General features: G+C 35.7%; 1 protein-coding gene across 1 annotated transcript; it reads left to right on the top strand.

Moving 5' to 3' along the window:
* Positions 1–1792: 1792 nt before the first annotated feature.
* Positions 1793–8924, top strand: LOC141901907 (16 kDa calcium-binding protein-like). The gene is made up of 3 exons (XM_074789475.1): positions 1793–2234; positions 6608–6681; positions 7698–8924. Exons 1-3 carry the CDS (start codon positions 2046–2048, stop codon positions 7918–7920), a joined length of 486 nt encoding a protein of 161 aa, XP_074645576.1. The 5' UTR covers positions 1793–2045; the 3' UTR covers positions 7921–8924.
* The last annotated feature ends 10335 nt before the right edge of the window (positions 8925–19259 follow it).

Genomic DNA, 19259 nt, shown 5'->3' with positions numbered 1-19259 from the left:
GTTTTCGATATGAGATATATCTTGGTGAACGTTCATTAGAAAAAATTCATAGAAGCAATACACGACGTCATGAAACTCGCTGACTCTCGTTACAGAGTCCATGATGAAACCAAACCTACAGATGAGACCCAGCAGATCCGATTATCTCCAAACTTGTCAGACAAAATCATTTCATTAACTAAGATAATTCGGTTTTTCGATGAACAGTGAATTTTCACTATTATTGCGTTACCCCGCTTGAAACATGATGGCTCCGTCCGTTGGCGCTTACAGGAATAGTATTACAGTCGTTTAAAACATCACGTTACGCGTTAACTGATCGTACGCCTATCTCTAAAGTACCGACTGCATTTGTATTTAGCTGCCACTGTATATCGTAGAAAGAATTACACTCGCATGTTTCTTATCTTTGAATCCGTATTGAATCCTACACTATGTAACGTACTTCTTAAAAATTCGTAAATCAATCCCAGAAATTCACATTTCAACAATCCGACAGTTTCATATGGAATAACGCGCGCCGTAAACAGGGGGTAAAGTTTCGACTTTTGACGTAGTTTTATGCGTCGTGCGGTCGTTCTGTTTATGACGTGTTTGTCGTTTTGAATGGACAATATTCAGTTTCATGCGATACAATTCCAGTTTCATTTCTTTCTCTTCGATCCTCATCTTTCCGATTTTCTCTACGTATTCGTATTCCAGCGAATCCAGCTTGTTTTGCAGTCGTTTCTGTTCTAGACGATTCGATTTCTGCGCGCAGCGTAGCGAATGAGTCTGCCCGCAAGGCCCTGAAACCAAGCCTAGTATCGACTCATCTGCTATTTTGTTCAGCCGGGCTTCTTTACCAAACTGCTCCTCGTCGGTACAACTCCAATCTTCCATGTTTGATGAAAATGAATACGTATAATAAATCCTTGTTAGAATATCCTCTTCGTGGGATTACAAAGATAGAATGTTTTCATCCAAAAGCAAGATCTTTGAACTGTGACTCAAAACGTGTCATTCTTGATTGAAGTATGTGTCATTCAGTATGTTTGACATATCTTGACCAATATAACGTCATATTCAGTTCCTATATACGTTAATAATCGATAAACACTGTTATCTAATTATTCAATCAGTATTCGAACTATTATTTCAACGCGAACCCTTTTAACGGCCTACCAGGAAAATTGAATACAAATTGATCGGTCAACAAATCAATTCACTGAAAATTCTTTATTGTTTTCCGTACATGAAATTCAAAATCGTAAACTACTAATAATATGACAACCCCTCCAGCACAGAATACAAGACCAAGGTTAAGAGGATGAAATCACATCCTTTAAATCAAATTAAAGCCTGTCAACACAAGCACACGTGACCCGTCTGCTATCGGTGGTATTTATTGTCCATATCGGATTTGGTTAGATCTGTAATTCAGTTAGTCCCTAATGCCTTCAAACCAGTGAAAATTGAGCTTTCAGTCGTTGTAGTGATTAGATATCACCACGAACAAATCGATATCCTACCCTATATCCATTTTCCTTAGAAATGCTTCGTAGTGATTACTTAAGTGTCGGGTGTTGTTAACTTTATTAACAACGCGAAATAGATTAAGAATTAACCAGATTTTCCCAAAATTCCGAAAACCGTCTATCATAGAAAATCAACTGTATAATACCCGCGTAAAAACAACTGTAATACGCCCTGATTTGCGTTATATTACTCTGAGGTCAATATCATGAAGATAAATGTGATCGCTCAATATAACTTATCTATCTCTTGACGTGTATTAGATAGATTATTCGTGCAAAAAATGGATATTACGAATACGTAGCTTTCTGCGAACTGGCGCCCGTTACGAACAGTCTTGATCTTAGCTATTGAATTGCAAGTACTTGCAGTGACATATCGTTTGAACGTGTGACAGCTGGTTGGAGCGCTTGTCTAGAGGTATCCCAGGCCGATTGAGCTGGCATCGCTTCGTTCATATTGCGGACACTCTTGTCGCAGCGACACACACAGGGAACGACGCTCTACTGACTCACTGACTATCACCAACCATGGCGCATTCAGCTGAAGAGTACCTCAGTAAACTAGAAATACCTGTTGATGAGGCGACGTTACTCGAATGTAAAAACGCGTTGGAGGTTTTTGCAAAATACGACGAGGACTTATCCGATACCCTGAACAAAGAGGAAATGGAAAAAATGCTCAGGGATCATGGGCGGGCTGACCCAAAGTTAGTGAAGGTAAGTAGAAAAGAGAATGGTAAACACTAATATTAGTAGTATTAATTCTTGATTGGAAGACATAGTAACTAATAAGTGAGATATAATCTCAGACATATCACACATCAGATAATTACATCATGAGGTTACCCGAGACAACCTGGTGTCACGAATGCCTATAATGAATAGATCTTCATTTCCGCTGAGGTATCTCAACGATGTTGTCTTTTATCAATAGGCCTAGACATAAAGAATGAACGGAGAAAACGGAAAGATACTGGGCCGTATAAGAATCTTGATATTTCCCCGATACGATGTGTATTTCGTACATAATATCGAGAAAGGTCATAAAAACTAAAAATCGTTTGATTGGTATTTTGGAAGCGAAGATGATTAGATTACATCGTCAATGAGCGTTGATAATGTTGATAATGGCCCGCGGGGTTCCCTGGTGGCAGTCGAAACATTACTTGATTTTGTATATTCGATAGCAAGTTCAGTGATGAATGTCGGTTGCTTTCGGCGGAAATATTAGATTTACTGAATATACAGGTTTTTAGCGTTTTCCCACAGTATTCATCTAAATAGAGAAAGTCATATTATTCACGGTAAAAGTTGACTTCCGAATAGTATCAGTGTACATAGTATTATCTAGATTATTGCTATACTTCATTTTATATCCGATATGAAATGGTTTATTGTGTTTGTTTCGGTTATTTTTGGTTTCCAGTCGATAAGAATGTCATATTTTAGATATCGTTTTAATTGCGAAACGCTTTTTATGACCTGCGCAATCATCGGAATACAATTTTGCGGCGTGGGAGTTTTTTTTTCGTAGAAAATCTCAGTATTGAAAATGCATATCAAACAGCTGTTTTATTCGCATTCGTGCTTCAGAGGTAGCTACAAAATTTGGATGCATCACCCAAGGCAAATGTATTTCGTAACTGATGTGTCTGAAAGTGCGCCATATATGAAGCTTTTCTTGCGAAGCTTCCTAAGTTTCCTGTTGTGCGATAAACGGTCGCATCATTACACAGGAAGGAACCGTTTGGGATGATCAGTTGGGTTTCACTCGGAAATGAGACGACGTTTCGCGTGATCACGTCTCTACTGTGCGTGCAGCCGCCGTTACACAAATATTTACTACGACAATTTACACTTACACCGGTCCTACTGAGCATAGGTTGGAATATTAAGATATCTAGGTTTTCAAATTGGTTCGCTAGAACATGACTTCAGATATCAAACAGAAAATGAAGCATTGGTTTCCGAATAGAATATAAAAATCTCTTCCTAAGATAGAATGCAAGAATTTGAATATTTCATTTGAAAGCCTAAAATTCCAATTGAATGATATCAGGTTCAGGAGGAAAAACGAGGCGAAAACATGAAAATCATGATTAGAACAAAATACGGCAATATCTAAACAATGAAGCTGATGTCAGAGTGAAACATTCATGTTCGTTATTTCCACCGTGTATTGACAGCAAACACAAGTTTGTTTGAATCTAACGACCGATCATCATCGGTAATGACGAAAATTATTGGAAAAATTCACGATTGTCTACGAAGGATAGATTGAATGAATGGTGATGACGTTTCAATGAAAATAAATGAGTGAATTAACTGCAAAAAAATAAAGGTACTTCCGAGTTAGAAACATTCAAGATATGAGAATATGGCGATGTGTGAGAGACTATTCGACCATCCTGTTATACACGGAGTCCAGTCATTAACGATTATCGAGGTATTCTGCACCAAGTTACGAAACAATAGTACCTGGTGTATACATACGTATGCTTACATGATGTATACTTGAAACACGATGGATACAAAAGATGTCTATAATTGAATCTCCGAAGAAATAATTAGTACGATATTATAGACGTGTCCGCTTTTCATATTAACTCTTGACATTTACACAGTATTAGTCGCGTGTGTCCGTCACCATAACGTGAATTACGCGAATTACGCGAATTACGCAAAGTGAAAAAATACCCCCAAAATATTACAGTAACATACGTTTTGTCGTTGACAGGTGCTTAATCGCAGATTTTAGCACATTATGTGAACGAATAGGATATCATAAAATGTTATGCGCAATTTTATTTGCCGAGCTCGGCGTTTTACAAGATTTTTGTCAATATTTTCAGCATTTGTTGGCCCATTAATACGCCGAACGAACCCACGGGTAAATTTAATAAAAACCATTAAACGGCTGATACGTCGCATGAAATGCCTGGTAAAACATTGTTTATTCAACGTCGTACGTGAAACAGCTGTTTGCTATAAAACTGTCATCTGAAGCAAGGTGGTAGATTATATAGATCATATCGTTTATCAAATACGTTTAATTTGACACAGTACTAAGAAGGGTACGCACTATAGCCCACATAGATACACAAAATGACCTTTGAAAAAAAACAGCATTTACCAACATATGCTACACATATCAATATTGAAATGTTCAGGTACTCAATTTCATATTATGACCTGCCTCGTGCTCATTTCAAATTGTGTAGCTCTTTATATGATCCACGAATTGATGACAATCGCTGAATTAGCATCATTATCGTTAATTTTCCATCTTCAAGACATCACGACTGAACATTTTCATGTGCTGAGAAAATGACTAATAGTCAATTAATTCGTTTGTGGGTGTAAAATTTACGTTTTTATTTTGAAGGTGAATTCCACGAGGACAAGCACGAAATATCACCTGTCATTAATTATCCCTGATCGATTTTATACTGAATTGCGGTATTCTTTTCTGCAATTTTGTTTGAAAAAAAACACACGAAACTTTTTATGTAAATATTTCTTTAATTTTTCGATGACTTGTGCTCCACTTTCCTTTCCAACAAAAATCAATCCCATGATCAATATTTACTTTGATATGAAACAGCTATGAACTATTTTAACGACCGCTTTATGCCAACAAAGCAGTATTTTCTATAGTCGAATCGCTGCTTATGAATCATTATCGTTATCTCTGATGATACGACGTATTACATTCCATAGGAATGTAAATAAAAAAGTAATTAATAATAATACTGTGATAGTAATTTTGTCACATAGGCGATATTTGTTTTTTACTTGGAATTTCTTTCTATCGCATTCGGTTGGAATTTTTCGCACTTGGTGACCGTAGAAAATATCAAATAGATTTATATTGTAGTAATTTCTTTAAAAAAAAGCGTTGCGCATATTACTACAGTGGTATTGGGGGCATGAATGATTTACCATCAAGGTCAGCGACCTTCCAATATACATATACTAGTTGATTTTCAAGATCTGTCCGAAGATAGGAGAGCGTATTCGTTTCAGCGATTCTGACTTTAACTCTGAACAGGAATTTAATTAACAAGCCACGCGCCTCAATGAAGCAGAACGGAATCCTAAGACGCGTGGGCAGTTCTGATGTATCCTTGTTACTAAGAGATTCCTAACTGGCTCCCGATCGAGGATTAATAACTTCAAATACCCTTGAAGAACAATAAGCCCGAATAATCTGGGATCAATTCCTAGACCGATATACGCTCTACTGAATCTGATACAACTCGTTCCTGCATCGATATAGAGCCCTCTGGATCGACGATTAAGATGTCATGTACCTATAAATATAAATTATTTTATGTACGGTATGGTAAGATGGCCCAAGTGTAGATAGAATCCGGTGGAATAGTCCCAATCATCAGATCATCCAGTCGCCCAATCAGTCTGTCGTCCTCATAGAGACCAGCGGACAATGCTCTGTAGCGGGGACGAATATAGAAATGTGGTTCAGCCTGAAAAACGGATTCTACACCTGGGCCTGGTAAGACTATACCGGTTTACAAGAAAGAAAATCCGGTTAACAAGATATTGCACGAATGAGAGCGTCGAGATACTTCCAGCCTAACACTATGTTTTATTATGTATATTCTACCGCCTTCCCCTTTCTCCAATTACTTCACAAAGCGTATGTTTTGAATGATCATCAATTTTCAAAAGCGAAGAAAAGTTTCCTCGCAGAAGATTGCCTAAATTCATCGATTATTCACATCAATAGTTATTATATTCCGCTCTCCGTCGATATTCCGTCAACAAAATCAGTTTACCGAAAAGTTGCTCAAAATTGATTTAATTTACATAAACACTAAACTATACAATACCGTTATGAATCGACGAGCAGTGCTGATTTATCGAGAATTAAGGGATAGAATAGTTCTGGATCCAGTTCCACAGTTGTGAGTTTTCAGTTAACTCTGAGCTAAAATGAGTTCATTTTTAGTGATTTAACTCTTCAAATGTGAACTCAGAACTGTGGAACTGGGTCCTGATTATTCCCGAGCAGAAAGAAAACATATTCGTCTTCGCATGTTTCTATTGAATAGCTTTATGCATTTCAGAAATATTTCGAATATTGTGATCTGGATGAAGATGGAAACGTATCGAGAGAGGAGTTTCTAAAAGCTACTGTAGGGTAAGTGCGGACAGTCGGACGTCATTGAAGGTCTCCTCACTTCGGTTTTGAATAATATCCATCAAGTATTTGATCCCGAATAAACATCAGACACATTACAGATATTTCAGGCTGGCAAAACTCCCCCGAGAAAACATTTCACTCTATACGTGGTGATACTAAATAAATTAGTCGTACATATATTACATTCATCGCGTGTTGATTAGGTTTCGGTTATTGCGTTTCCCCCTAATGGATGGTCTTACGAACGAGCATTGTAAGCGAGAAGTTCATTTTTGTAATGGAGCAATTCCAGCGATTTGAGCTTATTTTCGAGGTTTCGCGGAGTTTCTCATTTCAACTAAAAACGCTCATAATGCATCATAAGTGGAATTATCATTTATTATTATTCTTTATTTACGGATTAAATTACATATGGTAATGTAATATGGAATAAATCTGTGATTTCGATATTGAGTATATTCGGGCACAGAGATTATCAGTATACAACGTCGTCAATGCTCATTTCTACTCTAATAAGTGTTTACTCACTGGACGATATATTGCGTATACACGCGGGAATAGTAAACAATCGAGTCACCCATTAGAACATCCTGCAATATCGCGTGTTCTTGTTAGTCTTGACTGACCTTGAAACAATAAGCATCCCTTGCGAGGATACCCCTATTGCATGTAGAATTGCATGTAAATAGCTATGATTTGGGTCCTGGATAGTTGCCTTTCACTGTAGACGTATAAACTATAGTTTACATCCACACCTTCCCCGGTAAGGATTCAAAACCTGATGGCATCGAGACTCGCCACACTAGCCCGAGTACGAGTGCGCAGCTTCCGCAAGAAACCTGCGCATGTACCTGCGCACCCAGCCTAGTGTGTGGCAAGGTTTTGTACCGTGACTGAGTCTAGCCAATCGGGATGCCATTTGGTTCGAATCCCCCCTCCGGGGACGAGGATGATGCATCCATGGTAACATAAAACGATAACAACATCTTTAAAATATTACATGTAATTTTCAGGATCACAATGTCGGACTGTTGGCGACGCGTCTTCAACGAATTTGACAAAGACAAGAACGGATTTATCGACGAGGTTGAGCTTTGCGAGGTTTTTAAAAGTATCGGTATCTCGGACGCCAGTCAGACGAACATTCGTAGTTTCATCGAGAAGCACGACCTCGATAACGACGGACGCATCGACTACGAGGAGTTCCTTGAAATCATAACTAAAGCGGCTAAATAGAAAATAACTCCCTAATAATAATAATTATCAATATTATTATTATCCTTAACATCAAACTTTCATACTCGTGTACATAAATTACACGCTCGTGGTTCGGAATGTAAAGAATTGGAAATTCGATTGTTTGATTGGCAGCCATAGTGTACAATATTCTCCATGCTAGTAATTTCAGAAACTTGATAAAACGTTTGATTGTGGTCAAGAAATGCAACATGTGATTTCACAACGCTTTTTGAAGGTGTATTAGTGTGTTTAGGATCAGGTTTAGTCGGCGCTTGTGCAAGTAATTCATTGTGAGAAACGAGTTAAAAGAAACGACTACGTAAATGTATGTCAATAAGGACGAGAGCAAGCACGCCAGTTACATTCGTTTCTTATGCAAAATGTCAGAAAATATGAATAGATTTAGAAAGTAGAAAATAGAACTGTAGTCTTAAATGATTATTATGACATCGTACTCACGGAGACTCCAATACAAAGATGGTTACGTGGCACAATTTGTATATCATGTAAGAATTATAATACTATGTGTGGTTCTGTATAAATATATGAATAGTGTACCAAATGGTGAAACAATGAACATGTCTGTTGTCGAATACTGTATGACTTTCATCTCGTTTTTATAACTTTGATTTGTATATTCGGTGTGTACTTGTTTATTGAATATGAATCAAATAGACGTTTTGATCAGCGCTCAAGTCTGTAATTCTTAATTTATTAGCTTTTAGGGTGAAGCAAATGGAAATGAACTAATTACAACTCTAAAAAGAACCGTGGAACCGGGTTCATAGCTGAAGAATGATCGGAGAGCCAGGAAGCGAAACATTCTCCGCAAGGAATCTTGTATCACGACCTGTTTGACTAATGCGCACCCTAGTGGATTCAGAATCATACTTTACTTTACAGAATCATAATTGCCTATTAATACAACTGTAATTTGATGAGCCTTAAAATGTTAAATTTGATTTTTCATCTATGATTTAACTGTAGTAGACTTAAGTGTGCGATTCTACGGTACAATCGTTCTATTTATCATATCTGATAGGATCAAAGAGTATCGTCGAGATAGAAATAGAATGTATATAAATAAATACAGTTATTTGCAAAAGGGCAATGGTTTTCCCTCAAGTCTTTACTACTCAAACAAGTCATCTTCACCGAAAAACACCGGTTTCACTCATTAATGTACTAGAAATAGATTCCCATCGACAGTAAGATTGCATCTATTTTTGTTCCTATTTCTTTATGTTGTGAAGATCAAAAATATAACTAGCGCATTTACTTTCATACAAATAGATCAGAAAAAAAATCATAGTTATTTTTCAATCTCAAATTACCGTTATTTTTTAGCGGAAATTACACCTTTTACTTTTGACCCAGGGATTATTCATTGTAAATTGAAGTAACTCCCGGGTTAAAGTTAATACCAGTTCATATAACCAGCCTCTAATTCAGGGTAAAATTATAAATCACCATTATCGATATCGTACAACCGAAGTAATTGAATTGCTCGGAAATAGTTTTCAATTCCGCTTTCGTGAATACAGAGCACATGAGGCTATGCGTGATACAACTACAAAATACACGTGGAAAAACAACATCAAGGTTATATTGACGCATCACTACCATCCATGTAACCGTCATCATTTATAGACATAACTATATTGATAAACGTGTTTAGATAACAAATATTCGATTTAATTTTATATCATAATCAGAAACTTTTCGAACACGGAGCACGACACCCCCTAAAACCCCATTGAATCCGCCCTGAATGTATAGTTGTTCCGTTCACGCCTTAGATAGATAAATAAGAGTGATTTTCTCAACAATTACCGTTTTTTTTAAAGAAAGAACGGCACGTTTCCCCCATAAAGACGTTGGCGATTTATTCTACGCGGACTGTCACTTACAGCTGACGATAGTAATATACGTTACAACGCCACTATTACGTAATCATTAATTCTCGCTGAGTTTATCTAAAAAATTAGACTACGTTTTTTCAACAAATATTAGGAGCGGCTGTTTAAGTGAAAGGAATTGCATTTACGCCTACATTTACATGTATATTCGTTCGATGGTCAGTTTGAAATTATTATCTGGATTGGTCCGATTTGAATCTTCATATCTATATTGATTCAACTACATCTCGACGGTTAAGACTTTAATGTATATGACTAAGATTAAGTGCCTCTGCGAAATCCGTATCCTCAAACGTGACGTCAAGTGTGAAAGCGCGTGCTGAGCTAAATAGAATGGCCAAGTCAGAAAAAGTAAAATATCCTGCTATCCTTTCGACAGAAGACTAGTCTATTAGACAAGACCTTGGAAAACGTAATCCATTCAAGGAGACATTTTACGCCGATCCTGTTTACTACGAGATGTCACTCGCAAGGACATGATACGTTCATTCAAGTGATTAAAGGATAGAGTGATATTGAAAACTATCAAGGCACAGCCAACCTCGGAGAATATTCTAAATCCAGCTAGTAAACTACTCATTCTTTAGATTTTTTCCTTTCAATGCTTTATCCATAAACGCCTCTTTTTGGAAATCTCAATTATCACGGATACCCAATCAACATCTTGCCATTGGTTCAATACATTCTATAATGATTACGTATTTGCACTAAGTTTGTAATTATCGAAATAATATAAATGATAATGATAACACTTTGAGAACAGAAAATACGTGTATTGAATTATTTCCGCTATTTTCATAAGATTAATTTGTACAGTGACGTCACACATCAGTGAATATAAACCCGCGCGACGTGCTGATTTGTAGGACACATTGATGTGGGGCATCGCCACCGGAACTATGCGGATTTGAATTGCAGCATCGATTTTAATTTCGGGTACATAAACGGAATTACACATATTCGCTCATCTGAAAAAATCAAGGTAAGATGACGATTTAAATTTCATATCGAACGCAGTAAAAATCTCGTCTCAAGTGATGAAATATTTGTATCTTTATTGACGCGCGATACCTTGAACTTTTTAAACACCTTTACGTCAAATTCTAAACTGACTCATTTCATCAAATCACTTAATTAAGATTTCAGGAACTGTTTTAAATCGGTTAAACTAGTACTATCCGTATTTCTACAAAATCGTTGTTGGAAAAATTATGTATTTGTAGTCAGTTTTACGTATGGTTGCAGATGATACACCTGTCGTATAGTTAGTTATAGTTAGTTATAGTTAGTTGTTTGAAGATGAGGACATATCCACTAATGTGCATCTAGTCACAGATAAAACAGTTGATCTAAGTTATACATTGTAAATAGCTTACGGACCATTATTCAATTTGAAAGTAAATGAGATTGATCGTTGTTTCATCTGAGCAAATACTTGTAATGTTTTAGAAATGTCGCAATAAAAAAGTTCTTGCTATGATTTAGAATTATTAGCATCGTTTAACTCATAAATTCGTGAATGCTGACCAATTACCGTAGGTGTGCCCTTCGTGAGCTGTTCGAAAGGCCATACTCGCAATTATGACGACATCGGTTATTAAGATATTAAGTATATATTTACGTAAGTAACGTGATTCAGTAACGCTGCGTCATGCTTCGCGTTACAAATTTGGTAAATGCCTTAGATTAAAGACATTACTGAACTATTATCAACGTTTTTTGGTTGCAAAGTTATTTTCGAAACAACAAAGCTATTCTGGCCGTGGGAGTCGTATACATATTAGTCAAAGAATAATCCTATATTTGCTTTGTAATTTAATATTTGTTGAACATAAGAAACCGTTTATCACTCGTTTTGCTAGTTTTTCGGGAAATCCTCGTCAACTTTCAAACTAAAAGCAACAAATTCGTCAAAATTACTATAGTTATACCAATTACCAGAATATTTCTGTGAAATTTTTCCAATTCTTAGATCACTAATTCAGTGAAAATAATAACGATCATTTCTTTCATTGCTTGCATTTTGCCACGATTTAACCGTTGACATTTTATATTAGTTGATAGGAACAAAGGAAGGACGTCAACTTGATTTGTGTATTTTTTCCCGGCTCTAATTAACTTTTTACTTTATCGAGTCGTTTATTTATTACCAAATATGATTGCTGCTATTACCTGCGAACGATAATATCTGTGTCTGGTGCGCACTGGTCAGTCAACATAAATAACAAACAAGTCAATATGATATTTTACTAAGGGGATAAGATGTTTGGATAAGATACGACCAATAGAAGAAGGTTATCTCGTCTCTTTTCTATTCAACTACGAAGACGGGAATGACCTTTCTATTTCTGGTCATTGCACCTGATGATGGCTATTAGTCAACGGCCGAATGTTGTGGTTGCATTCTGATATATTCAATCGCACAAAAATGCTATTTTGTGATTTCTCATCTAGACATGGTTATTCGACTAACCATATCTGTAATAATTAAACCTCTTTCTACTATCCGTACCAATATCCACATTATCCTCGTATACGGTTATCCGTCATCTTTGTACTAGATATTGTTAATTATGTACTCGTCATAAAAGTTTCTTTGACAATAAAGTTTCTATGTTTCTATGTATATATATATATATATATATGTATATATATATATATATATATATATATATATATATATATATATATATATATATATATATATATATATATATATATATATATATATATATATATATATATATATATATATATATATATATATATATATATATATATATATATATATATATATATATATATATATATATATATATATATATATATATATATATATATATATATATATATATATATATATATATATATATATATATATATATATATATATATATATATATATATATATATATATATATATATATATATATATATATATATGTATATTAGAGACACAGAAATTGGCCTACGACGTAAAAAAAGGCCGACATCTTTACTTTCTCGAAATGTCAATAGGACATGAACTAATTGTGGCGGGATTTGGACCAAAGTTCCATTCATGTTAATCGCAATGACTGTGGACATTGATTGTTTTTGCTATTTTCATCTCTTTGCGACCTCCATACAAAGCTTAAGGGATAAATGGCAATCCAATAGCTGCGAATAATATTCTTACCTTTCCCATCGCATCAGATCATTATTTTGCAACGATGGTCGTTTTCTTAATTAATCACAGGTATCGATAGTTGCATATTGCAGTTGGATTATCAGCAGTAGTAAATGAGGAAAAAGATTCTTTTGAAAAGGAAAGAAAAGGAAAGAAAAGGAAATGAAAAAGATTCTTTTGAAAGAAAAATGACGCGTAGTAATACTTTGTTTTGCACCGGTCGATGAACTATTTTTCACGCTCTCCGCGGCATTGGAACAGTGCCAAAACACTGCCTTCTAACAGTAATGCCCATATAATATCTTCATCAAACAGAACGCGGTGGTCTATGATTTCTGAGGATTTTTCTGCGACAATGTAGTAACACATGTATGAGAACATTGAGAATTGAATCCTAAAATGCAATGAAAAGAAATGAAAAAACATACGAGGGAAAATGGAAACTTAAGTAAAAAGGTGTTTCAAGTTTAAGCCAAATAATGAAGAAACTATAAAACTTTTCTTTTTTCATTGAAGATTCCATTGATTATTTTATGAGGACATTTGGACCACATTGGTCGCCATTGTCGGCTTCCGGGCGGTAGAATAAATTCGGCATTTTACGCAAACTTATATCGTTTTCTATTGTCAAAAGTGCCACGATAAGTCAACTTATATGTCACTGATAAGCAGGTCATCGCGTGGTAAACGTATACAGCCATAACAATAACAATAATAATAATCATAGTAATTGTACCGAGCGCAGACAGAACAGTTAAGGTTATCATTTTCGCGGTCTTCGAATCGTTCATTCTGGTTTTGTTAATGACCGAGTTTATTTTAGTATCGTACGTACGTAGTATCTGCATAAAAAACTGCATCGAAGATCTTTCTGTCTCTCGTATCTACATAATTACGTAATGGACTTAATACGGAAAAAAGGACGGTTACCGGCGTATCGTTAAAGTTTGGACAAATTATAAACACTTTCGCGAGAAAATCATTTTTCCGAAGATAACTAAACAAAAAAAAAGATTCTAATGGATGAAATGTAAAAGTAGGAGTTCATCAAACGTTTTGATCTGAAAAGTACATCCGTGGAGAACTACCGGTTTCAGTAGTGTGGAAAATTACACCCGCTTATCGCGGGGTTTCCTGATTCTTCGACAAATAATGCAAACCTGTTACGTTGATTTCTTTTCGACAGGAAGATGCGTGCAGTCCTGTTTATAGTGATGTTAACATGTGTATACCCGATCTGCTGTTGGTTCATTCCTAATGAAATGTAAGTATCTTTAAAGAAAATCCCCCCCCCTCCCCCCGAAACTATTATACTATATACCACGAACTCAAATAAGAACGTGGGAATCTTTTGATGATATATTCATATTACACGATGTATCTCTCTATCGTGATTTGGCGATCTTCATGTAAGGAAGCTTTATTGGACGCTCGTTATCCAGTTAATCGGGTGTATTATAGGTCGATTCCCCGAGACCTTTGCTTGTGCTGTCTCTTTATTGTTTCACGGAATATGTTGTTATTTTGCTAGCCTTCGATTGGAAAATACTCCCACGCATTTCATGTTGAACTTAACCTTTTGAAGATTACCATTTACTGGAAAACTGATGCGGATGTGAACATAATATTTTCAATCCCTTTACGAAAATGATATCATAACGGGTTACGGAGGCAACATAAATCCCTTTGGGACCGGCGTGTCAGTTCGATGAAGTCATTCGTTGATGACGATCCGAATCCCAGCGGTCGTGTTCATGGGTTTGTCAGTGGGAGAGGAGCCTGTTGGTGAACTTACATCGTCTATACCACATAAGGGACATCCGTCACCCAGAGCTCTATTATCCGCTTTCCTTTTGGTATTTATGGTTGAAAGTTTTCTGTAATACCTTTTTGGTCGATTTTGATCAATTCCTTGCTAATTACCACTGTATTTTAACGAACTTTACATTTCTATAATAATGGACATTGATAATGAAGTTCTTCACTGTTTTAATGACTCCACTGTGACAATTTTGGCCGTGTTTCCAAGAAAAACTCAATAGAATTTGACCTGTAATAGTGATAAATTCTAAATCCAGTCGTAAGGTTATTGAATACAATGCCAAATTTAATCTCTCGGTATTTTCGCGGTATTAGCAAATTGTGCATACCCGATTCGACATGAAAAAATGGTGACATTTTCCAAAAAGTTGACTAAACGTCTTGAACTAAATTTCAATTTCAAAGAATAAAAAATTTTCCTAGCACACAAATAATGACACCAATTCTACTAATTTATTCAGGAATAAGAAACTATTTATGGTAAAAGTTTATCTTTGTGATATAATTGCAGTCGCCATTTCCATCGTCACCGCCGGCATCATCGTCAACACCACAGAATACGTGTACGTGAGGGAAGACACCATAACATACTAAATAATATGTTGGATGATTGGGCAGTTTCTAATAGAATTCACGACGGATATCCAAATACGATGTCGGGTATGTTTGATAAATGAACATCAGGAAATAGCCTATACATACCTGAATATGAACCACCCATAGCTGGCTAAAAACCAGCAATTTGTAATTTTACATGCTGTTAAATCTCCGTTAAATCGTTACTTCGCAACATTTATTAACTGTACATCGGTATCGTACATTTACTAATGCGAATTGTTTGTTAAATCGTTACTTCGCAACATTTATTAACTGTACATCGGTATCGTACATTTACGTATGCGAATTGTTTGTTAATGCAAATCTTTTTGTGGGCAATGAAATATTTATCTAAACCTTCCTTAAACATCCATAAGTTTTGTGCTGTCGCGACGAATGACATTCTAAGATGTTCTAAGCAACTTCGAAACCCATGAAATGATTTCATAATTCTATATTTGTCGGCGTCTTCTTTAATTTACAGATCGTATTCCTGCAAGATTGCCGAATGAACTCATTTCTCAATCGGTACGTGTGGATAATAAAAGCGATCAAAGAGCAGTGTTTATTAAAAAAGCGTTTCTCAAAATGCCTCTACAACTCGTGTGAATGCGTGATAAGCACTTTTTGCGAGAAATGAATGTCTACAAAAATAAAGATAAAAGTGCGCCCAAAAATCAGGCTACAGTGTTAGAATCTTCCATTGAATTGCTCCTTTGTGCGGTGTTAAAGTTCAGGACAACGTTAATTGTCCAGGCTTTATCGGCAAGCGTTATGTACTTCAGATTACAAATGAAATTAATCGTCATAGATATGAATATGAATATTTCTAAATTTGGCTCAATCATCTGAAATTACTGCACTTGAAATTATTTCAAATGTTTGTGGAATTTGATAATGATAGTCTACAGAAGCCTTCTGCAATCCTCATCAAAGTCATTTCGAAGCTGTTAACGCACCGCTGTTCTAGAAAACTGCTTTTGGACTTTCGAAGATTTTAAGATTATTCTTAAGCTATCCTAGGAGTGGGTTATAAAGAAAAGAATTCAAAAAGTGTTGAAAATATTCAAGGAGATTTCTCGAATGATAAGATTTGATCGTGACCTGATAGAAATCATTGCTTGATTCATTGATAAATGCTCCTTTACACTTTTAATCCATTAATATCATCATTACACGGTCTTATTCACTATTTCAGAGACATAATGTTCATCATCTTGGGAGTGCCGATCTCGAAAATGGTATTGCTAACTACCTCGTGTCAAGTCCATCTATCAAGAAACAGCCGAATAGCGTTTCATTTTTGTTGAGAACTGTCTCGACCAGAAAGCAAGCCACAACTACTGCCCCTTCATTAATAGAGAAACTTCGGAATTCATTGAAACAAAAAGGTCACTTTTAGTCGATCGAATATTGAGTGCCAATATTCTCATTATCGTTTCATTGTACGATTCAATACTGAATGTAAGCGTTTCGTTTTTTAGATATACACAGTTCATGGAACACTCCTAGACATATCGTACGAACGGTAAGATATAAACGAAATAAATCGAAAAACGACCCGATTGAATATGTTGACTATTATCATTATGATTACACGTATATTTTCAGCCCATGAATGAAACTGAAAAGGTTCTGCTGTTATCCTTAAAGAAAGAAGGGAAAATACAAGTAGCGCGTGGAGAAGAATATGTTGATGCTTTTATTGTTGAAAGTATTCGGCCGCTCATAACGAAATACGTCGGTACGTACATTATAGTGATTATCCACATAGATTGATTTGAAACTTGTTTTTTTATGTTTATGAAAATTGCCTTTTTTTCATTTCAGATGAATCGATTAGATCGCAGTTCCTGGTTGAACTTTATGGATTAATAAATGATCTCAAATACAAAGGATACAAGATTTATTCACCGAAAAACTCTACCCAGACTCAGATCAGTGATGAATGATCTAGTCTATATTTTTCTAAATATGGAGTGTATTTTGGAGCTTAAAGGAAGCTAAAATGGATACTCGATACTCTCATTGCCGTGTCGCTTCTACAGACGTGTTTTTCGAATAGAATCCACTCGACGCGATGTTGTTTCTGTATTACGAGCGGGGGCTAATGAGCCTTTACGCAGTAATCTATTAGATCAGTGTTAAACTTTTGCTTCGACCTTCTTGTTAATTAGAATGCGAGTTTATACTAGATCTGATCACAGAATGTGAATCGGAAAATATGAGTTGCGCTGTAAAATCCTGACAGGATTTCATTGGACATTTATTTACTTCTTATGTGCGTTATTTTGTGGTTTTATCCACCCTGACACTTGTGAAACACTTGTTTATGCTTTCCGGTCTTGCATATACCTTTCATTGTTTAAAATTATCATTTATACCATCCTATACGAACTGTCACTAGATAAACAACACTTTCTTAATCGGAATAGTCAAACGAATGAATTGTAAACTATTCATGCAGAAGATATGTACTTATTTTCTGGAAATAAAATTATTTTATCTAAACTTCACATGTTTAAATCATTGATATCATATTTCTTAAAAAAAGCGCTGTGTCTGTATCTAATTCGACTTCTAGACACGAAACCCGGAGTTTGTTTCGACTAGACTCCACGTACTATCTATCATTGACATTAACTAAAACAGTTCACGCGTTGAAGCCTGATATTGTGAATAGGATTTCCTAATGATTCTGCGTGGGTTGATGGGCCACTCCTTCGTTATATTTGATGAACTTCGATTCATGGAAAAGTCTCTGCAATCTATTTTCAAACGTAAATCACTTCATCGTCGTCCGTACATTTAACTAAAATGAATCACTTTTTCAACGTGTGTTATTACTGATATTGAAACATTACCTAAACCACTTTTGCAAACTCGGGTGGAGTTAGAGTAAATGTTGCGGTGACAGTGATTTTCTAATATCATAAAAAGACAACCGACTTTTGCTATATAATTACTGATACAATTCCAAGCGTCAATATCTATTTGTATTCGAGGACAAGGTTGGTTATTCATCAAACTTATTCATCTGACTTATTCATCGAACAAAAATCTTCGACGTATCTTTGCGTCATGATCATAAAAGAACGCTGTTTATTTTTTTTCGCCGTTATTTTAGTACAAAAACATGGATTTTGACGCCGTAGAAATCGTTACAATAGTGCACTACGTCATCAATATTGATGTTTCAAAATGATTCGTATTATATATATAGAGCGCGGTTAAGTGCAAGTGTCAATTAACTTTCAAGATACACAGTTTTCTTCTTTAATCTGAAAGTAGTTTTGATAAATTGTTTGCTCATCCCCGGAGCATCAACCTCTGTGACGTTAATGAGATTTCATTAGGTAAGACACGAAACGACCAACAATCCGCGAGTTCGTTGCAAAAAGACCTCACCCGCCATCTCGACGAGAAAAGCTGCAAAACCGTGTATTCAAATCTCCCGCAAGACAGCAAGTCACTCACCAGCCAGACTGATCAAGTTCTCTACCTATTGTACATATTTATCTTATCAGTCAATTTCTCTTCACATTCCGAGCAAATACAGATTTTATACCCGGTATAAATTAATGTCGGTAATCGGTTACATGAAACACGTCTGGCCAATAACCGGAGAATCTGTCTTCTCAGACAATAAAAATATCGATATAAAGGCAACCAGCGTCTAGACGTATCCGTTAACGTGTTTTTACATAACCAGGGCAAAGCTTATACGCTTGCAGCAATAGAAGAGAACAGAACAGTACAGAACTGTAGCACATGCATAGTTATAGATATTTCCAACAGATCGCGCTATTAGAGATCCTATATAAACACAC

Source organism: Tubulanus polymorphus, chromosome 3, assembly GCF_964204645.1.
Source record: "Tubulanus polymorphus chromosome 3, tnTubPoly1.2, whole genome shotgun sequence".
Classification (NCBI taxonomy): Eukaryota; Metazoa; Nemertea; class Palaeonemertea; order Tubulaniformes; family Tubulanidae; genus Tubulanus; species Tubulanus polymorphus.
The sequence above is the reverse complement of the archived record's forward strand: the minus strand, read 5'-3'. Positions and strand labels throughout refer to the sequence as shown.